Source organism: Vicugna pacos, chromosome 11 (assembly GCF_048564905.1).
Source record: "Vicugna pacos chromosome 11, VicPac4, whole genome shotgun sequence".
Taxonomy (NCBI): domain Eukaryota; kingdom Metazoa; phylum Chordata; class Mammalia; order Artiodactyla; family Camelidae; genus Vicugna; species Vicugna pacos.
This window is the reverse complement of record NC_132997.1, coordinates 93,760,911-93,783,302: the sequence shown is the minus strand read 5'-3', so window position 1 is coordinate 93,783,302 and position 22,392 is coordinate 93,760,911. Positions and strand designations below refer to the sequence as shown.

The following is a 22,392-nucleotide window of genomic DNA, read 5'->3' as shown; positions in this document are numbered from 1 at the left end:
AAAGGGAGTTACCTCTCTATAAGCCCAGGAGCTCATCGTCATCACAGGGAGAGGAGCAGAGACATCCTGTCCTGCCCGTGTCTCGGGGTGCTCACGTGCAGGGATGCGGCCCACAAGTCCAAAAAGAGGTGAGCAGGAAGGGATCCCCAACCCACCCCGGACACACCCAGGCTGCAGCACCACAGCTACCAGGGGAAGGCCAAGACCCTCCCCCTGCTGGACAGCTTGGTGGCTCCTGGGTGCTTCTCCCCGGGTTCTGGCAGAGCTCCTGGGGATGCTGGGACCCGGCCAGATAGGAGCAGGTCGGGCAGTTTCACCCCCTCCCCGGACAGCCGTCCATGGCCTGAGAGACCTGCAGAGGACCCGGCAGCACTGAGAGGCAGCCAGGACCTACACTGACTCCCCTCACCTCCCAGAGGATGTCTGCTGAGCATCTGGACTCCACTGGTCACCTAGTGGACCAGCCCACTAAGACCAGACCTTGCATCTGGCCTTCACGGACTCTAGTCTCACTCACAGGGACAAGGATAACAAAAGCCACACCCTGAGACTTCTCGTGTCCCATTCAAACCCAACCTCTATCCAGCAGCAGAGAGCGAGCCCCACAAAGGTGAACAGGGACAGTTACCTGTTGGTAATGGAGTAGGCAAGAATGTGACCGGTGTGGATTCTGGAAGGGGCAACCAAGAAAGGTCAGGGTTACACATCACAGGAAGGAAGCTCCGGGAGAGTCTGCAGTGGCACCACAGCTGCTCCCCGCCCGGATGTCACCGCTTCCCTGTGCGTGCCCTGAGCCAGCTTCCCGCTCAGCTGGGTCACCTGGGACAAGGGCCCCGTCTGAGTTCCACCAGCTGCCTCCACCCCTCTGAGTCTGCATGTTCGCTTTTTCGTGAGAAAACCTTCGCTACCACCCTTGCATGAGCCACGGGCCCACCGGCACATCCGAGGGGCTGCCCAGATGCCGGAGACAATCCAGGTTCCTGGAACCCAGAGCACTAAGGTCACTCATGACCCGCCCTCCCCTGGGCGCTCTCCCTGTCACTTCTGGATGCACATGTGGCCCCATGGAGTCTGCGGTGTGGCCCGGATGGGGGACACAGGGTCTCGGGCCTGCTGTCACGTCCCACCGACAGACGGTCGGTGGTTACCACGCTCCCTCTCCACAGAGCTCTCCCCTGCCAGGACCGTAATGGGGCCAAAGGTAGGAGGACACCTTCCGGCTTCTCTGAACCTGCAGCCAGCCTTCTCTGGGAGAGCATCCAGCAGAGGATGACAGCTTAGGTGCATGAATGGGGAGTAGCCGTGTTGGAAATCCCACGTCCAGTTACGAAGCCCCAGCCAGGAGACTCAGGGATGGAGGGGAAAATCATGTGTCCCCACCGGTTCTGCAAAGTGCTGTGTTTCCCCTACAGTGGGGGGAACGGGGGTAGGGGGGCAGGGAGTAGAGGGACATCCCGAGGAAGGTCACCGGAGACTCACCTGGCCAGGCAGTGGTCTGCGGCTGAGCACCTGTGGGGAAGAGAAGGACAGTCACACACCCAGCACACAGGGGACCCGCTGGAATCCACACAGACGACACTGCGCACATGCACATGGAGCTGATGCTCCTCGTGCGTCCTCAGCATGGGCGGTGTCAGGGCCCGCTGAGGGTGTCGCAGTCCTCTGGGGGCTCCTCCTTCGGTCTCACGTCCTGTGCCTGCCTCCCTGGGCCTGGGGGCTCACCTTCCAGAATAGGACAGCCCCTGCCATGCCTGGGACAGGCCGCCAAAGCCACCAGTTAACTTTTCGGGGGAACAGCTATAAAGCCCCAAGGGTCAGTGTAGAAAGTGCCCAAATCCAGCCCAGGTGCAGTGATTCTGAGACCCATCAAGGTGCCTCCCCTCCCCCAGAGTTTCTGCCTGGGGGCCAGTTCCAACCCCAATGTCCCAGCAGGCTCATTAGTTTTCCACACAGAGCCACCCCCTCCCCACACCCTCCTCCCTACCCCCATCCACTCAGCTGGTGTTCACCCCGCTCAAACATTCATCATTTCCGCTTCAAAATCTCTTGTCTGAGGCAGCTATGACAGGACCCCAATTCATAAGCTCTCAAAGGCTAGAGCAGTGCATTTCCAAGCGTTTCCCTAAGGATGGGCCTTGAGGAGGGCGCCCCAGGGAACATCAGTGTGGCCTGAGGAGGCCATCCTGCTGGCAAGCAAGGCTCATTTCGTCCACCCACAGGGAAGTGGAGGCTCTAGATGTTTCCTTCTGCCATTGTTGCTCCAAGGTGATTTGGGTGACACTTGGATGAAAAGGGAGGGGAGAGGAACTTGATGCTCCCCCGGATGTTGCACTCCCGGGGCCAGCTGCCCACAGGACACTCGGGAGGCAGGGATGTCTGGGAGCAGCTTCGGGGGGCCCTGGAATGGGAAGTACGTATATCTCGGCAAAGATCACCCGAGATGCTTGCAGCGACAACTTTGAGGCCCACCTGAGCACATGACACTGGCGTCCGCCCAGGCCCCACATTGGGTGTGTTCCAGGACATGTGGGGGCAGCTCCACAGGTAGGTCTCACGCCCTGAGCAGCCCAGGACCTGAGCCTCTGCAGCAGGAGACCGCCAGAGACAGCTTCCCAGCCCCACCAAGGTGCCACCTTGGACCGTTCACCCCTCCAAGGGACCCGCTCCGTCGGACCCGAGGCTGTCCCGAAGACTACCTTTCCACTGAGCACGTGACTCATGTCACTTTCAGTCCTACAGCCTACCCTGCATCTGGAACAAGCATGGACCTACTGAGCGTCCTCTGAGCACAGGGAGATGGCTGGGAGGAAGGCTGCAATTGCCAGCAGGCTGCTTAGAGTCCCTCCAGGACTTCTCAGCTGAAGAACAGAGACAAATAGACCCTTTCCCCTAGTAGAACGTAGAACCGTGGCTGGCGACTGTCCCGTGAAGGAAGCGAGCGCACAGTCCCATTCGCCAACCTCATACCTGGTGGCTTGGCCAAAGCTAACACTAATTCTAAGCAAAGAGCTACGGAGATTTCAGGGAAGACGGAGATGTAGAAAAAGCCTTGAGAAGGTGTCAGAATGGAAGGGGAAACCCTCTGGGGGACACCCAACTTCTTTAAGGCTCACCTGAGCAGATGACACCAGCATCCTCCTGGTGCCCACAGTTGTGGCTGTTCCAGCCGCTGTGGGGGCAGCTCCACAGGGAGGCCTCATTCCCTGAGCAGCCCACATCATCCAGCACGATCAGCCCCGAGCCCTGGCCGAACCGGGCACTTCCTGGGGCCGACGTGGCCCAACCACAGCCCAGCTGCCTGCAGACCACGTTGGCATCGTTGATGTCCCAGCTGTCGTCACACACGGTGCCCCAGGAGCCTCGATACAGGACCTCCACTCGGCCCTGACACCTGTCACCTCCGTTCACCAGCCTCAGTGCCAAGCCCGATTCGGTCTCTAGAGGGCAACACAAGACCCCAAGTCATGTCTCTCTTCAGGGCACAGGTCAAAGGCAGCTTCCAGACTCAAGAGACTTCCTGATGGCAGCTGCATCCCACTCCCTAAAGGGAGTTACCTCTCTATAAGCCCAGGAGCTCATCGTCATCACAGGGAGAGGAGCAGAGACATCCTGTCCTGCCCGTGTCTCGGGGTGCTCACGTGCAGGGATGCGGCCCACAAGTCCAAAAAGAGGTGAGCAGGAAGGGATCCCCAACCCACCCCGGACACACCCAGGCTGCAGCACCACAGCTACCAGGGGAAGGCCAAGACCCTCCCCCTGCTGGACAGCTTGGTGGCTCCTGGGTGCTTCTCCCCGGGTTCTGGCAGAGCTCCTGGGGATGCTGGGACCCGGCCAGATAGGAGCAGGTCGGGCAGTTTCACCCCCTCCCCGGACAGCCGTCCATGGCCTGAGAGACCTGCAGAGGACCCGGCAGCACTGAGAGGCAGCCAGGACCTACACTGACTCCCCTCACCTCCCAGAGGATGTCTGCTGAGCATCTGGACTCCACTGGTCACCTAGTGGACCAGCCCACTAAGACCAGACCTTGCATCTGGCCTTCACGGACTCTAGTCTCACTCACAGGGACAAGGATAACAAAAGCCACACCCTGAGACTTCTCGTGTCCCATTCAAACCCAACCTCTATCCAGCAGCAGAGAGCGAGCCCCACAAAGGTGAACAGGGACAGTTACCTGTTGGTAATGGAGTAGGCAAGAATGTGACCGGTGTGGATTCTGGAAGGGGCAACCAAGAAAGGTCAGGGTTACACATCACAGGAAGGAAGCTCCGGGAGAGTCTGCAGTGGCACCACAGCTGCTCCCCGCCCGGATGTCACCGCTTCCCTGTGCGTGCCCTGAGCCAGCTTCCCGCTCAGCTGGGTCACCTGGGACAAGGGCCCCGTCTGAGTTCCACCAGCTGCCTCCACCCCTCTGAGTCTGCATGTTCGCTTTTTCGTGAGAAAACCTTCGCTACCACCCTTGCATGAGCCACGGGCCCACCGGCACATCCGAGGGGCTGCCCAGATGCCGGAGACAATCCAGGTTCCTGGAACCCAGAGCACTAAGGTCACTCATGACCCGCCCTCCCCTGGGCGCTCTCCCTGTCACTTCTGGATGCACATGTGGCCCCATGGAGTCTGCGGTGTGGCCCGGATGGGGGACACAGGGTCTCGGGCCTGCTGTCACGTCCCACCGACAGACGGTCGGTGGTTACCACGCTCCCTCTCCACAGAGCTCTCCCCTGCCAGGACCGTAATGGGGCCAAAGGTAGGAGGACACCTTCCGGCTTCTCTGAACCTGCAGCCAGCCTTCTCTGGGAGAGCATCCAGCAGAGGATGACAGCTTAGGTGCATGAATGGGGAGTAGCCGTGTTGGAAATCCCACGTCCAGTTACGAAGCCCCAGCCAGGAGACTCAGGGATGGAGGGGAAAATCATGTGTCCCCACCGGTTCTGCAAAGTGCTGTGTTTCCCCTACAGTGGGGGGAACGGGGGTAGGGGGGCAGGGAGTAGAGGGACATCCCGAGGAAGGTCACCGGAGACTCACCTGGCCAGGCAGTGGTCTGCGGCTGAGCACCTGTGGGGAAGAGAAGGACAGTCACACACCCAGCACACAGGGGACCCACTGGAATCCACACAGACGACACTGCGCACATGCACATGGAGCTGATGCTCCTCGTGCGTCCTCAGCATGGGCGGTGTCAGGGCCCGCTGAGGGTGTCGCAGTCCTCTGGGGGCTCCTCCTTCGGTCTCACGTCCTGTGCCTGCCTCCCTGGGCCTGGGGGCTCACCTTCCAGAATAGGACAGCCCCTGCCATGCCTGGGACAGGCCGCCAAAGCCACCAGTTAACTTTTCGGGGGAACAGCTATAAAGCCCCAAGGGTCAGTGTAGAAAGTGCCCAAATCCAGCCCAGGTGCAGTGATTCTGAGACCCATCAAGGTGCCTCCCCTCCCCCAGAGTTTCTGCCTGGGGGCCAGTTCCAACCCCAATGTCCCAGCAGGCTCATTAGTTTTCCACACAGAGCCACCCCCTCCCCACACCCTCCTCCCTACCCCCATCCACTCAGCTGGTGTTCACCCCGCTCAAACATTCATCATTTCCGCTTCAAAATCTCTTGTCTGAGGCAGCTATGACAGGACCCCAATTCATAAGCTCTCAAAGGCTAGAGCAGTGCATTTCCAAGCGTTTCCCTAAGGATGGGCCTTGAGGAGGGCGCCCCAGGGAACATCAGTGTGGCCTGAGGAGGCCATCCTGCTGGCAAGCAAGGCTCATTTCGTCCACCCACAGGGAAGTGGAGGCTCTAGATGTTTCCTTCTGCCATTGTTGCTCCAAGGTGATTTGGGTGACACTTGGATGAAAAGGGAGGGGAGAGGAACTTGATGCTCCCCCGGATGTTGCACTCCCGGGGCCAGCTGCCCACAGGACACTCGGGAGGCAGGGATGTCTGGGAGCAGCTTCGGGGGGCCCTGGAATGGGAAGTACGTATATCTCGGCAAAGATCACCCGAGATGCTTGCAGCGACAACTTTGAGGCCCACCTGAGCACATGACACTGGCGTCCGCCCAGGCCCCACATTGGGTGTGTTCCAGGACATGTGGGGGCAGCTCCACAGGTAGGTCTCACGCCCTGAGCAGCCCAGGACCTGAGCCTCTGCAGCAGGAGACCGCCAGAGACAGCTTCCCAGCCCCACCAAGGTGCCACCTTGGACCGTTCACCCCTCCAAGGGACCCGCTCCGTCGGACCCGAGGCTGTCCCGAAGACTACCTTTCCACTGAGCACGTGACTCATGTCACTTTCAGTCCTACAGCCTACCCTGCATCTGGAACAAGCATGGACCTACTGAGCGTCCTCTGAGCACAGGGAGATGGCTGGGAGGAAGGCTGCAATTGCCAGCAGGCTGCTTAGAGTCCCTCCAGGACTTCTCAGCTGAAGAACAGAGACAAATAGACCCTTTCCCCTAGTAGAACGTAGAACCGTGGCTGGCGACTGTCCCGTGAAGGAAGCGAGCGCACAGTCCCATTCGCCAACCTCATACCTGGTGGCTTGGCCAAAGCTAACACTAATTCTAAGCAAAGAGCTACGGAGATTTCAGGGAAGACGGAGATGTAGAAAAAGCCTTGAGAAGGTGTCAGAATGGAAGGGGAAACCCTCTGGGGGACACCCAACTTCTTTAAGGCTCACCTGAGCAGATGACACCAGCATCCTCCTGGTGCCCACAGTTGTGGCTGTTCCAGCCGCTGTGGGGGCAGCTCCACAGGGAGGCCTCATTCCCTGAGCAGCCCACATCATCCAGCACGATCAGCCCCGAGCCCTGGCCGAACCGGGCACTTCCTGGGGCCGACGTGGCCCAACCACAGCCCAGCTGCCTGCAGACCACGTTGGCATCGTTGATGTCCCAGCTGTCGTCACACACGGTGCCCCAGGAGCCTCGATACAGGACCTCCACTCGGCCCTGACACCTGTCACCTCCGTTCACCAGCCTCAGTGCCAAGCCCGATTCGGTCTCTAGAGGGCAACACAAGACCCCAAGTCATGTCTCTCTTCAGGGCACAGGTCAAAGGCAGCTTCCAGACTCAAGAGACTTCCTGATGGCAGCTGCATCCCACTCCCTAAAGGGAGTTACCTCTCTATAAGCCCAGGAGCTCATCGTCATCACAGGGAGAGGAGCAGAGACATCCTGTCCTGCCCGTGTCTCGGGGTGCTCACGTGCAGGGATGCGGCCCACAAGTCCAAAAAGAGGTGAGCAGGAAGGGATCCCCAACCCACCCCGGACACACCCAGGCTGCAGCACCACAGCTACCAGGGGAAGGCCAAGACCCTCCCCCTGCTGGACAGCTTGGTGGCTCCTGGGTGCTTCTCCCCGGGTTCTGGCAGAGCTCCTGGGGATGCTGGGACCCGGCCAGATAGGAGCAGGTCGGGCAGTTTCACCCCCTCCCCGGACAGCCGTCCATGGCCTGAGAGACCTGCAGAGGACCCGGCAGCACTGAGAGGCAGCCAGGACCTACACTGACTCCCCTCACCTCCCAGAGGATGTCTGCTGAGCATCTGGACTCCACTGGTCACCTAGTGGACCAGCCCACTAAGACCAGACCTTGCATCTGGCCTTCACGGACTCTAGTCTCACTCACAGGGACAAGGATAACAAAAGCCACACCCTGAGACTTCTCGTGTCCCATTCAAACCCAACCTCTATCCAGCAGCAGAGAGCGAGCCCCACAAAGGTGAACAGGGACAGTTACCTGTTGGTAATGGAGTAGGCAAGAATGTGACCGGTGTGGATTCTGGAAGGGGCAACCAAGAAAGGTCAGGGTTACACATCACAGGAAGGAAGCTCCGGGAGAGTCTGCAGTGGCACCACAGCTGCTCCCCGCCCGGATGTCACCGCTTCCCTGTGCGTGCCCTGAGCCAGCTTCCCGCTCAGCTGGGTCACCTGGGACAAGGGCCCCGTCTGAGTTCCACCAGCTGCCTCCACCCCTCTGAGTCTGCATGTTCGCTTTTTCGTGAGAAAACCTTCGCTACCACCCTTGCATGAGCCACGGGCCCACCGGCACATCCGAGGGGCTGCCCAGATGCCGGAGACAATCCAGGTTCCTGGAACCCAGAGCACTAAGGTCACTCATGACCCGCCCTCCCCTGGGCGCTCTCCCTGTCACTTCTGGATGCACATGTGGCCCCATGGAGTCTGCGGTGTGGCCCGGATGGGGGACACAGGGTCTCGGGCCTGCTGTCACGTCCCACCGACAGACGGTCGGTGGTTACCACGCTCCCTCTCCACAGAGCTCTCCCCTGCCAGGACCGTAATGGGGCCAAAGGTAGGAGGACACCTTCCGGCTTCTCTGAACCTGCAGCCAGCCTTCTCTGGGAGAGCATCCAGCAGAGGATGACAGCTTAGGTGCATGAATGGGGAGTAGCCGTGTTGGAAATCCCACGTCCAGTTACGAAGCCCCAGCCAGGAGACTCAGGGATGGAGGGGAAAATCATGTGTCCCCACCGGTTCTGCAAAGTGCTGTGTTTCCCCTACAGTGGGGGGAACGGGGGTAGGGGGGCAGGGAGTAGAGGGACATCCCGAGGAAGGTCACCGGAGACTCACCTGGCCAGGCAGTGGTCTGCGGCTGAGCACCTGTGGGGAAGAGAAGGACAGTCACACACCCAGCACACAGGGGACCCGCTGGAATCCACACAGACGACACTGCGCACATGCACATGGAGCTGATGCTCCTCGTGCGTCCTCAGCATGGGCGGTGTCAGGGCCCGCTGAGGGTGTCGCAGTCCTCTGGGGGCTCCTCCTTCGGTCTCACGTCCTGTGCCTGCCTCCCTGGGCCTGGGGGCTCACCTTCCAGAATAGGACAGCCCCTGCCATGCCTGGGACAGGCCGCCAAAGCCACCAGTTAACTTTTCGGGGGAACAGCTATAAAGCCCCAAGGGTCAGTGTAGAAAGTGCCCAAATCCAGCCCAGGTGCAGTGATTCTGAGACCCATCAAGGTGCCTCCCCTCCCCCAGAGTTTCTGCCTGGGGGCCAGTTCCAACCCCAATGTCCCAGCAGGCTCATTAGTTTTCCACACAGAGCCACCCCCTCCCCACACCCTCCTCCCTACCCCCATCCACTCAGCTGGTGTTCACCCCGCTCAAACATTCATCATTTCCGCTTCAAAATCTCTTGTCTGAGGCAGCTATGACAGGACCCCAATTCATAAGCTCTCAAAGGCTAGAGCAGTGCATTTCCAAGCGTTTCCCTAAGGATGGGCCTTGAGGAGGGCGCCCCAGGGAACATCAGTGTGGCCTGAGGAGGCCATCCTGCTGGCAAGCAAGGCTCATTTCGTCCACCCACAGGGAAGTGGAGGCTCTAGATGTTTCCTTCTGCCATTGTTGCTCCAAGGTGATTTGGGTGACACTTGGATGAAAAGGGAGGGGAGAGGAACTTGATGCTCCCCCGGATGTTGCACTCCCGGGGCCAGCTGCCCACAGGACACTCGGGAGGCAGGGATGTCTGGGAGCAGCTTCGGGGGGCCCTGGAATGGGAAGTACGTATATCTCGGCAAAGATCACCCGAGATGCGTGCAGCGACAACTTTGAGGCCCACCTGAGCACATGACACTGGCGTCCGCCCAGGCCCCACATTGGGTGTGTTCCAGGACATGTGGGGGCAGCTCCACAGGTAGGTCTCACGCCCTGAGCAGCCCAGGACCTGAGCCTCTGCAGCAGGAGACCGCCAGAGACAGCTTCCCAGCCCCACCAAGGTGCCACCTTGGACCGTTCACCCCTCCAAGGGACCCGCTCCGTCGGACCCGAGGCTGTCCCGAAGACTACCTTTCCACTGAGCACGTGACTCATGTCACTTTCAGTCCTACAGCCTACCCTGCATCTGGAACAAGCATGGACCTACTGAGCGTCCTCTGAGCACAGGGAGATGGCTGGGAGGAAGGCTGCAATTGCCAGCAGGCTGCTTAGAGTCCCTCCAGGACTTCTCAGCTGAAGAACAGAGACAAATAGACCCTTTCCCCTAGTAGAACGTAGAACCGTGGCTGGCGACTGTCCCGTGAAGGAAGCGAGCGCACAGTCCCATTCGCCAACCTCATACCTGGTGGCTTGGCCAAAGCTAACACTAATTCTAAGCAAAGAGCTACGGAGATTTCAGGGAAGACGGAGATGTAGAAAAAGCCTTGAGAAGGTGTCAGAATGGAAGGGGAAACCCTCTGGGGGACACCCAACTTCTTTAAGGCTCACCTGAGCAGATGACACCAGCATCCTCCTGGTGCCCACAGTTGTGGCTGTTCCAGCCGCTGTGGGGGCAGCTCCACAGGGAGGCCTCATTCCCTGAGCAGCCCACATCATCCAGCACGATCAGCCCCGAGCCCTGGCCGAACCGGGCACTTCCTGGGGCCGACGTGGCCCAACCACAGCCCAGCTGCCTGCAGACCACGTTGGCATCGTTGATGTCCCAGCTGTCGTCACACACGGTGCCCCAGGAGCCTCGATACAGGACCTCCACTCGGCCCTGACACCTGTCACCTCCGTTCACCAGCCTCAGTGCCAAGCCCGATTCGGTCTCTAGAGGGCAACACAAGACCCCAAGTCATGTCTCTCTTCAGGGCACAGGTCAAAGGCAGCTTCCAGACTCAAGAGACTTCCTGATGGCAGCTGCATCCCACTCCCTAAAGGGAGTTACCTCTCTATAAGCCCAGGAGCTCATCGTCATCACAGGGAGAGGAGCAGAGACATCCTGTCCTGCCCGTGTCTCGGGGTGCTCACGTGCAGGGATGCGGCCCACAAGTCCAAAAAGAGGTGAGCAGGAAGGGATCCCCAACCCACCCCGGACACACCCAGGCTGCAGCACCACAGCTACCAGGGGAAGGCCAAGACCCTCCCCCTGCTGGACAGCTTGGTGGCTCCTGGGTGCTTCTCCCCGGGTTCTGGCAGAGCTCCTGGGGATGCTGGGACCCGGCCAGATAGGAGCAGGTCGGGCAGTTTCACCCCCTCCCCGGACAGCCGTCCATGGCCTGAGAGACCTGCAGAGGACCCGGCAGCACTGAGAGGCAGCCAGGACCTACACTGACTCCCCTCACCTCCCAGAGGATGTCTGCTGAGCATCTGGACTCCACTGGTCACCTAGTGGACCAGCCCACTAAGACCAGACCTTGCATCTGGCCTTCACGGACTCTAGTCTCACTCACAGGGACAAGGATAACAAAAGCCACACCCTGAGACTTCTCGTGTCCCATTCAAACCCAACCTCTATCCAGCAGCAGAGAGCGAGCCCCACAAAGGTGAACAGGGACAGTTACCTGTTGGTAATGGAGTAGGCAAGAATGTGACCGGTGTGGATTCTGGAAGGGGCAACCAAGAAAGGTCAGGGTTACACATCACAGGAAGGAAGCTCCGGGAGAGTCTGCAGTGGCACCACAGCTGCTCCCCGCCCGGATGTCACCGCTTCCCTGTGCGTGCCCTGAGCCAGCTTCCCGCTCAGCTGGGTCACCTGGGACAAGGGCCCCGTCTGAGTTCCACCAGCTGCCTCCACCCCTCTGAGTCTGCATGTTCGCTTTTTCATGAGAAAACCTTCGCTACCACCCTTGCATGAGCCACGGGCCCACCGGCACATCCGAGGGGCTGCCCAGATGCCGGAGACAATCCAGGTTCCTGGAACCCAGAGCACTAAGGTCACTCATGACCCGCCCTCCCCTGGGCGCTCTCCCTGTCACTTCTGGATGCACATGTGGCCCCATGGAGTCTGCGGTGTGGCCCGGATGGGGGACACAGGGTCTCGGGCCTGCTGTCACGTCCCACCGACAGACGGTCGGTGGTTACCACGCTCCCTCTCCACAGAGCTCTCCCCTGCCAGGACCGTAATGGGGCCAAAGGTAGGAGGACACCTTCCGGCTTCTCTGAACCTGCAGCCAGCCTTCTCTGGGAGAGCATCCAGCAGAGGATGACAGCTTAGGTGCATGAATGGGGAGTAGCCGTGTTGGAAATCCCACGTCCAGTTACGAAGCCCCAGCCAGGAGACTCAGGGATGGAGGGGAAAATCATGTGTCCCCACCGGTTCTGCAAAGTGCTGTGTTTCCCCTACAGTGGGGGGAACGGGGGTAGGGGGGCAGGGAGTAGAGGGACATCCCGAGGAAGGTCACCGGAGACTCACCTGGCCAGGCAGTGGTCTGCGGCTGAGCACCTGTGGGGAAGAGAAGGACAGTCACACACCCAGCACACAGGGGACCCGCTGGAATCCACACAGACGACACTGCGCACATGCACATGGAGCTGATGCTCCTCGTGCGTCCTCAGCATGGGCGGTGTCAGGGCCCGCTGAGGGTGTCGCAGTCCTCTGGGGGCTCCTCCTTCGGTCTCACGTCCTGTGCCTGCCTCCCTGGGCCTGGGGGCTCACCTTCCAGAATAGGACAGCCCCTGCCATGCCTGGGACAGGCCGCCAAAGCCACCAGTTAACTTTTCGGGGGAACAGCTATAAAGCCCCAAGGGTCAGTGTAGAAAGTGCCCAAATCCAGCCCAGGTGCAGTGATTCTGAGACCCATCAAGGTGCCTCCCCTCCCCCAGAGTTTCTGCCTGGGGGCCAGTTCCAACCCCAATGTCCCAGCAGGCTCATTAGTTTTCCACACAGAGCCACCCCCTCCCCACACCCTCCTCCCTACCCCCATCCACTCAGCTGGTGTTCACCCCGCTCAAACATTCATCATTTCCGCTTCAAAATCTCTTGTCTGAGGCAGCTATGACAGGACCCCAATTCATAAGCTCTCAAAGGCTAGAGCAGTGCATTTCCAAGCGTTTCCCTAAGGATGGGCCTTGAGGAGGGCGCCCCAGGGAACATCAGTGTGGCCTGAGGAGGCCATCCTGCTGGCAAGCAAGGCTCATTTCGTCCACCCACAGGGAAGTGGAGGCTCTAGATGTTTCCTTCTGCCATTGTTGCTCCAAGGTGATTTGGGTGACACTTGGATGAAAAGGGAGGGGAGAGGAACTTGATGCTCCCCCGGATGTTGCACTCCCGGGGCCAGCTGCCCACAGGACACTCGGGAGGCAGGGATGTCTGGGAGCAGCTTCGGGGGGCCCTGGAATGGGAAGTACGTATATCTCGGCAAAGATCACCCGAGATGCGTGCAGCGACAACTTTGAGGCCCACCTGAGCACATGACACTGGCGTCCGCCCAGGCCCCACATTGGGTGTGTTCCAGGACATGTGGGGGCAGCTCCACAGGTAGGTCTCACGCCCTGAGCAGCCCAGGACCTGAGCCTCTGCAGCAGGAGACCGCCAGAGACAGCTTCCCAGCCCCACCAAGGTGCCACCTTGGACCGTTCACCCCTCCAAGGGACCCGCTCCGTCGGACCCGAGGCTGTCCCGAAGACTACCTTTCCACTGAGCACGTGACTCATGTCACTTTCAGTCCTACAGCCTACCCTGCATCTGGAACAAGCATGGACCTACTGAGCGTCCTCTGAGCACAGGGAGATGGCTGGGAGGAAGGCTGCAATTGCCAGCAGGCTGCTTAGAGTCCCTCCAGGACTTCTCAGCTGAAGAACAGAGACAAATAGACCCTTTCCCCTAGTAGAACGTAGAACCGTGGCTGGCGACTGTCCCGTGAAGGAAGCGAGCGCACAGTCCCATTCGCCAACCTCATACCTGGTGGCTTGGCCAAAGCTAACACTAATTCTAAGCAAAGAGCTACGGAGATTTCAGGGAAGACGGAGATGTAGAAAAAGCCTTGAGAAGGTGTCAGAATGGAAGGGGAAACCCTCTGGGGGACACCCAACTTCTTTAAGGCTCACCTGAGCAGATGACACCAGCATCCTCCTGGTGCCCACAGTTGTGGCTGTTCCAGCCGCTGTGGGGGCAGCTCCACAGGGAGGCCTCATTCCCTGAGCAGCCCACATCATCCAGCACGATCAGCCCCGAGCCCTGGCCGAACCGGGCACTTCCTGGGGCCGACGTGGCCCAACCACAGCCCAGCTGCCTGCAGACCACGTTGGCATCGTTGATGTCCCAGCTGTCGTCACACACGGTGCCCCAGGAGCCTCGATACAGGACCTCCACTCGGCCCTGACACCTGTCACCTCCGTTCACCAGCCTCAGTGCCAAGCCCGATTCGGTCTCTAGAGGGCAACACAAGACCCCAAGTCATGTCTCTCTTCAGGGCACAGGTCAAAGGCAGCTTCCAGACTCAAGAGACTTCCTGATGGCAGCTGCATCCCACTCCCTAAAGGGAGTTACCTCTCTATAAGCCCAGGAGCTCATCGTCATCACAGGGAGAGGAGCAGAGACATCCTGTCCTGCCCGTGTCTCGGGGTGCTCACGTGCAGGGATGCGGCCCACAAGTCCAAAAAGAGGTGAGCAGGAAGGGATCCCCAACCCACCCCGGACACACCCAGGCTGCAGCACCACAGCTACCAGGGGAAGGCCAAGACCCTCCCCCTGCTGGACAGCTTGGTGGCTCCTGGGTGCTTCTCCCCGGGTTCTGGCAGAGCTCCTGGGGATGCTGGGACCCGGCCAGATAGGAGCAGGTCGGGCAGTTTCACCCCCTCCCCGGACAGCCGTCCATGGCCTGAGAGACCTGCAGAGGACCCGGCAGCACTGAGAGGCAGCCAGGACCTACACTGACTCCCCTCACCTCCCAGAGGATGTCTGCTGAGCATCTGGACTCCACTGGTCACCTAGTGGACCAGCCCACTAAGACCAGACCTTGCATCTGGCCTTCACGGACTCTAGTCTCACTCACAGGGACAAGGATAACAAAAGCCACACCCTGAGACTTCTCGTGTCCCATTCAAACCCAACCTCTATCCAGCAGCAGAGAGCGAGCCCCACAAAGGTGAACAGGGACAGTTACCTGTTGGTAATGGAGTAGGCAAGAATGTGACCGGTGTGGATTCTGGAAGGGGCAACCAAGAAAGGTCAGGGTTACACATCACAGGAAGGAAGCTCCGGGAGAGTCTGCAGTGGCACCACAGCTGCTCCCCGCCCGGATGTCACCGCTTCCCTGTGCGTGCCCTGAGCCAGCTTCCCGCTCAGCTGGGTCACCTGGGACAAGGGCCCCGTCTGAGTTCCACCAGCTGCCTCCACCCCTCTGAGTCTGCATGTTCGCTTTTTCGTGAGAAAACCTTCGCTACCACCCTTGCATGAGCCACGGGCCCACCGGCACATCCGAGGGGCTGCCCAGATGCCGGAGACAATCCAGGTTCCTGGAACCCAGAGCACTAAGGTCACTCATGACCCGCCCTCCCCTGGGCGCTCTCCCTGTCACTTCTGGATGCACATGTGGCCCCATGGAGTCTGCGGTGTGGCCCGGATGGGGGACACAGGGTCTCGGGCCTGCTGTCACGTCCCACCGACAGACGGTCGGTGGTTACCACGCTCCCTCTCCACAGAGCTCTCCCCTGCCAGGACCGTAATGGGGCCAAAGGTAGGAGGACACCTTCCGGCTTCTCTGAACCTGCAGCCAGCCTTCTCTGGGAGAGCATCCAGCAGAGGATGACAGCTTAGGTGCATGAATGGGGAGTAGCCGTGTTGGAAATCCCACGTCCAGTTACGAAGCCCCAGCCAGGAGACTCAGGGATGGAGGGGAAAATCATGTGTCCCCACCGGTTCTGCAAAGTGCTGTGTTTCCCCTACAGTGGGGGGAACGGGGGTAGGGGGGCAGGGAGTAGAGGGACATCCCGAGGAAGGTCACCGGAGACTCACCTGGCCAGGCAGTGGTCTGCGGCTGAGCACCTGTGGGGAAGAGAAGGACAGTCACACACCCAGCACACAGGGGACCCGCTGGAATCCACACAGACGACACTGCGCACATGCACATGGAGCTGATGCTCCTCGTGCGTCCTCAGCATGGGCGGTGTCAGGGCCCGCTGAGGGTGTCGCAGTCCTCTGGGGGCTCCTCCTTCGGTCTCACGTCCTGTGCCTGCCTCCCTGGGCCTGGGGGCTCACCTTCCAGAATAGGACAGCCCCTGCCATGCCTGGGACAGGCCGCCAAAGCCACCAGTTAACTTTTCGGGGGAACAGCTATAAAGCCCCAAGGGTCAGTGTAGAAAGTGCCCAAATCCAGCCCAGGTGCAGTGATTCTGAGACCCATCAAGGTGCCTCCCCTCCCCCAGAGTTTCTGCCTGGGGGCCAGTTCCAACCCCAATGTCCCAGCAGGCTCATTAGTTTTCCACACAGAGCCACCCCCTCCCCACACCCTCCTCCCTACCCCCATCCACTCAGCTGGTGTTCACCCCGCTCAAACATTCATCATTTCCGCTTCAAAATCTCTTGTCTGAGGCAGCTATGACAGGACCCCAATTCATAAGCTCTCAAAGGCTAGAGCAGTGCATTTCCAAGCGTTTCCCTAAGGATGGGCCTTGAGGAGGGCGCCCCAGGGAACATCAGTGTGGCCTGAGGAGGCCATCCTGCTGGCAAGCAAGGCTCATTTCGTCCACCCACAGGGAAGTGGAGGCTCTAGATGTTTCCTTCTGCCATTGTTGCTCCAAGGTGATTTGGGTGACACTTGGATGAAAAGGGAGGGGAGAGGAACTTGATGCTCCCCCGGATGTTGCACTCCCGGGGCCAGCTGCCCACAGGACACTCGGGAGGCAGGGATGTCTGGGAGCAGCTTCGGGGGGCCCTGGAATGGGAAGTACGTATATCTCGGCAAAGATCACCCGAGATGCGTGCAGCGACAACTTTGAGGCCCACCTGAGCACATGACACTGGCGTCCGCCCAGGCCCCACATTGGGTGTGTTCCAGGACATGTGGGGGCAGCTCCACAGGTAGGTCTCACGCCCTGAGCAGCCCAGGACCTGAGCCTCTGCAGCAGGAGACCGCCAGAGACAGCTTCCCAGCCCCACCAAGGTGCCACCTTGGACCGTTCACCCCTCCAAGGGACCCGCTCCGTTGGACCCGAGGCTGTCCCGAAGACTACCTTTCCACTGAGCACGTGACTCATGTCACTTTCAGTCCTACAGCCTACCCTGCATCTGGAACAAGCATGGACCTACTGAGCGTCCTCTGAGCACAGGGAGATGGCTGGGAGGAAGGCTGCAATTGCCAGCAGGCTGCTAAGAGTCCCTCCAGAGACAAATAGACACTTTCTCCTAGTAGGAGGTAGAACTGAGGATTATAACTATCCCATGCAGGAAGCAAGCTGACAGTCAATCCAAAAACATAGGAAAGAATATGTTAGAAATGTATAGTTTGACAGTTAATCTTGGAACTTCTGGATCCAGCTGTACCTGAAGACAGAACTACCACTCCATTGCACCCCATATATCTTAAGATACTATGAATTTGGGGCCTATCACTTGCAAACCAAAATGTCTTGACTAATATGCACCATAGCTGGTAGGAAAAAGCCACCCATAGTTCTGGTAAGTGAAGGCAACCCTCCGCATTGGTTGAGGCTGTGAGCTCAGAGGTCCAACCCAAGGTTCAGACATTGCACCCAGGCCTGTTGACGAACACTGAACACTGATACCTTGGCAGGATTCCCGTGATGCTTACCATGGGTAGGAGTTGTTGTGTCCCACCAATCTGGAGGGAAAACAGCAGAATCAGAAAGGAGATCTACAGAATCAAGGTTGGCCCAATGACCTACAACTGGGGTCTGAGACAGTGGGGACTGAGGAGCTCCACTGTCTGGGGGAGAAAGGGCCCTTTCCTGAGAGTTGCAGTGAGCCCAAACCATGCCCTCGAATGTCCACAACAAGGGCCATGAGCTGGTACAATCCCCAAGAGCAATGTCTGAGCTCTCCTGACTGAGTGCTGTCCAGTAAAAGCATGGCCTCGACTCTGCAGGGCATGATGAAGATCTGTTCCCTCCTCACACAGACCTCTTGGTCCAGGTAAGGCTTCCAAGTCCAAATGGCCCCAGGACAGACCCCCACTGTCACCCTACTCTCAGTGGGGAACACTGTGTCGCTGTAAAGCCCTTATCTCGCTGAGCCAGATCAGAGGACCCATGTGACAGGGGCTCATCTGGAACCATCCACAGGATCTAGAGAGACCTAGGAAGGTACTGAGAGGTGGAGATCCTCCACACACCCCTCTCAGGGCTACTGGTTGGGGCTGCTGAGGTGACTGGGGAGAGAGAAGACACCCCGAAGACTGGAGGCAGCAGGACTCACCTGGCCTGAGCGTGGACTGTGGCCGGGCAGCTGTGAGGAGAGAAGGCAGATCAGACACTTGCACGCAAGTGGCCCAAGGGGAGCAAAGGGGATGATGCTGAGCAGGTGAGCTGCTCAGTCCCTCGTGTGCCCGGTCACAGAGGACGGGGCTCTGCCAGCCACACCCCTGCAGAGATGCTCCTTGTGACAGGTCCCTGCAGACCAGCGTGCGTTATTTCCATGTCAGGGCGATATGCTCTCCGTCTAGATGACCACATTACCCTAAGACCCAGCATCAGTCTCCCGGCTGTTAGCAGTCCGCTGAGGCACAAGGCTGAGGAGGCCTGCTCCAGGCCCAGATCGCATGTGTGATCTGTCGGAACCGACCCCAGGTGATGAGAAGCCTGGGCCATTTAGGGGCCACTGCCCTGCCCACAGCAGACCTGGTGCCCACGTGCATTTCCGTGCTCTGCAAGGGGCTGCAGTCCAAACTCAGGAACCAAATCCTGGGCCATCTGCAGTCCTAGCCCATGACCTCCATTCCGAGACCCCCTACAGAAATTCCCTCCTTTGCCTCTGGCTGGCAGTGTCACAGTGGGGAATCACGGCTTAGGCGTCACTTTCAGTTTGGATCTTTGCTCTCACTCAGCAACCTCATACCTGGTGGCTTCGCCAAAGCTGATACTAATTCTAAGCCAAAGGCTCAGGGGCTTTCAGGGAAAACAGAAATGTAGACAGAGCGTAGCGAAGGCGTCAGAAAGGAAGGGGAAACCACACCCCAGGAGGGGGACACCCAACTTCTTTGAAGCCCACCTGAGCAGATGACACCAGCATCCTCATAGTGCCCACAATTGTGGCTGTTCCAGCCGCTGTGGGGGCAGCTCCACAGGGAGGTCTCATACCCGTTGCAGCCCAGGTCATCCAGGACAATCGGCCCTGAGCCCTGGCCAAATCGGGCACTTCCTGGGGCCGACGTGGCCCAACCACAGCCCAGCTGCCTGCACACTACATTGGCATCGTTAATGTCCCAGCTGTCGTCACACACGGTGCCCCAGGAGCCTTGATACAGGATCTCCACCCGGCCCTGACACCTGGCACCTCCGTTCACCAGCCTCAGGGCCAAACCAGAATCAGATCCTGGAAAGAGACAGGAAAATTCAGTCTCTTTTGTGTCTCCTGAGGAAGTGGTCCTGAGGTCTGAGTTTTAGAATTCTGTTGGGGAAAGACTTCTGGGTTCTGGTTAATGTTCTTCAGCAAAAGGATCTGATCCAAGCCTGTTCATCCGCTTCTATACCCAAGAAGCTATTTACAGAAACTTTGAGTGTGGGCAGACCTACAGATGATCTCTAACAGTCCCTGCCTGTGCCAGTCATGGAGGGTGGAGATCTGCCAGCCACACCGCTGCAGAGATCCTCATTACAACAGGTCCCAGTGACCAGCATCTGTTGTTTCTATGTTAGGGCGATAAGCTCCAAGTCTAGTTGACCACGTTATCCCCAAACCCAGCATCAGGCTCTGGGCTATTATTGGTCCACTGAGGCAGCAAGACTGAGGAGTCCAGCTCCAACCCAGATCCCTTGTGTGGTCTGTCAGAACTGACCCCAGCTGATGACAAGGCTGTGACTGGCAGCCCACATAGGGGCCACTGCCCTGCACACAGCAAACCTGGTGCCCACGTGCATCTCTATGCTCTGGAGGAACCTTCATTCCAGACTCAGGAACCAAATCCTGGGCCATCTGGAGTCCTAGCCCATGACCTTCATTCTGAGATCCCCTATAGAACTTTCCTCATTTGCCTCTGGCTGGCACTGTCACAGTGGAGAATCAAGGCTTAATTGGCACTGAGTAATGAGCATGGGCAATAGGACCCTCATAGTGACAAGACACCAAGTTCCACCTTGGAGGTCCTTGGAGATGCCTCTGCAGGTTGACTCCTTCCCAATCTCAGAGTCAAGGTCCATGGAAGAGACACCCAGTCAGGCCTTGTTCAGAGGCCGCCACCCTTGAGAGCTGTGCGCCCCCATCCTTACACCTTCCACACAACTTCGGGATCAGAGATGATACTGTGGGTGACGTAGGATGATGAGCCCACAGCGATCCCAGGAGACAAGCATGTCCTTCTGCTGCCCGGGCGTCCCCTGCCCAGCACCCCCTGTCCCCTCCTTCCTCTGACCCCTGTCCCCGCTCCTTAGCCGGTTTTTCTCCTCTCTCGGGACCTTCCCTACCGCTGCTCTCCCAAGCACTGTCTTTGCCCTCTTCTCTTCCCCACCTGCAGGACCTCGTGTGCTCCGAGAACTTCCCGGAAAGAGGACCCCCGAGTCCACCTCTCCAGTCCTGATCAGCCCTTCCCACCCCAGCCCCAGGCTCTAGACACACACTGCCAGTGGCCTCCTGGATCCCACCTCCTCATCCCACACGGAACGCAGTCTCTTCCCTCCATTGGATCCACAGTGTTACCACGCTCCGCCCCCGTGTAGGAAATCTGGGTGTAACATTTGAGTCTTCCTTCTCCTCACCTCTTATACCCAGCTTGTCACCGAGGCTGTCTTTCCGTTTTAGTCCCCTGCCATTTTGCTAGGTTAGCTCTTCCCGCTCTTGAACCTGGCCTGCCCCAGAGGCCTGCCCTTCCTTTCTTTAATCCGTCCGCAGTCACTGACTCAACCAGCATTCATGAAGTGCCTACTCTGTGCCAGTTCCTGGGCTGAGAAGATTCATCTGTCACCCCCAGACCATCCTAAGTTCTATCTTTACAAAGTGCAGACACGGTCAAGTCACCTTCCAGTTCAAAATGCCTCAGTGTGCTCTCCACTCCACCAGGGTCAAGTCCAAGATGGTATTTGTCCAAGGATGGGCCTCAACCTATCTTTTGAGCCTCCTGGGAGGGGCTTAGAGAGCCTGGCTGCCACCACCAGGACCACCCGAGACTAAGGGGTCAGTGGGCACCATGTTCCTGCCTGACGTGGTCCTGCTGAGTCACCTACACTGATTACACAGGAGAACGGGCAGGTTTTGAGGGATCCAGCCCGGCATCCTGGCGTTGATAAGGATTTCCTGAGGCTCAGGTGTGTGCAGTGAGAGCGCTAGACTTGCTTCTAAAATGCCTGTATCCCCGCACCTCAAAAGCACCCCCTCCCCGTGACAGCTCTTCTCCTCCCTCCCACACAACCAAGGGCACTGATTTTTAAAGCTGGATCGTGGCAGATGATTGTGAACATTTTCTGACCTGGGGACCCAGGGTCTTTACATGTGTCATCTAGTGAATCCTCAAAACAGCCCCGTGGGGAAACTGTGGCTCAGATCAAGCGACTAGTAAGTGATGGAGCAGGATCTTCCCTCAGACAGTTGCTCTAAACCACTTCACCATTCTGCCGCTCGGTGTACATGTTGTTAACACTTCTATTATTTGGTGCAAATCATGGTCCTCACTTCCGCACAGGCAGGTGCACTTGTGCACACACAGGACTGCAGTAAATGAGGAACTAGTGAGCAGGAGGAGCTATGATTTAAAGCCTTGACTGAGCAGGGGTATTTGTCATTTCCCCAAGACCTGTTAAAAGTTCTAGAAAAGAAGAGAAATGAGATTATATCCAGAAAGGCTCAGTTAGGTGCTGCTGTCCCCAGCTTCCCCTGCCGCCCTGTGGCCTGGAACCCCAGCTGGACACCCAGTGAAGGGAGCCTGGGGACAGACATCCTAGGACAGTGATGTGGCCAGACAGAGACTTTGCCTGGCAACTCGGGCCTGTTTTATGGTCAATAAGGAACCTTGCGAGGAAGGGGCTGAGGGTCCTAGTGGACCCCATCAGAGGAAGCCCTTCCTGTCCTACATCTAAAACCCAGCAGGACTCTCTGCAGCAGCCCCTCCTGAGTCCTTGGGGGGTGGCCTTGGGCCCCAGAGTTTAGGTATAGTTACCAGAGCTGGCAGTTTGTGTATCCCAAACAGTGGTTCCTGTGGTGTCTCCTGTTGTTGGTATTGCTGAAAATACAAAGAAAATGACATAAATGAGGGCTTTTCTGAAAACAAACATTAAATCCGGGCCCCCCACCAGCTAATTCGAGCAGGGGAGGGGGCTGCATTACTCTTTGCTTTGAAGCGTAGCTGGACCGATCCCTCACTAATTGATTCACTCAGGGAATCAGTCTCTGACCGCACATGAGGCCCTGAGCTAAAGTTCGGGGAGAAAGGAGGGATCCGTCATGGAGGGTAAGGCTCAGGCCTCTGGAGCTCAGACGCCACCTGGCCCAGACTTGCTAACCAGTAGTTCTTGGTCTTGGCCAACGAGGAACACAGTGGAGGGGAACGGGAATCTCAGAGGAAGCGATTCATGGGCTTGGGAGAAGGGCAGG

General features: G+C 58.5%; 1 protein-coding gene across 1 annotated transcript in view; it reads right to left on the bottom strand.

The window, feature by feature from the left end:
• Nucleotides 1-21,431, bottom strand: part of DMBT1 (deleted in malignant brain tumors 1) — a 76,372-nt gene extending 54,941 nt beyond the window's left edge. The window contains 13 exon segments of the mRNA XM_072972407.1: nt 629-670; nt 1,480-1,509; nt 3,114-3,437; nt 6,657-7,013; nt 7,276-7,293; nt 9,611-9,622; nt 10,200-10,523; nt 12,109-12,138; nt 13,743-14,066; nt 14,801-14,842; nt 18,070-18,099; nt 18,862-19,185; nt 21,410-21,431. Coding sequence (XP_072828508.1) covers nt 629-670; nt 1,480-1,509; nt 3,114-3,437; nt 6,657-7,013; nt 7,276-7,293; nt 9,611-9,622; nt 10,200-10,523; nt 12,109-12,138; nt 13,743-14,066; nt 14,801-14,842; nt 18,070-18,099; nt 18,862-19,185; nt 21,410-21,431 — 1,879 coding nt within the window.
• Nucleotides 21,432-22,392: the final 961 nt, after the last annotated feature.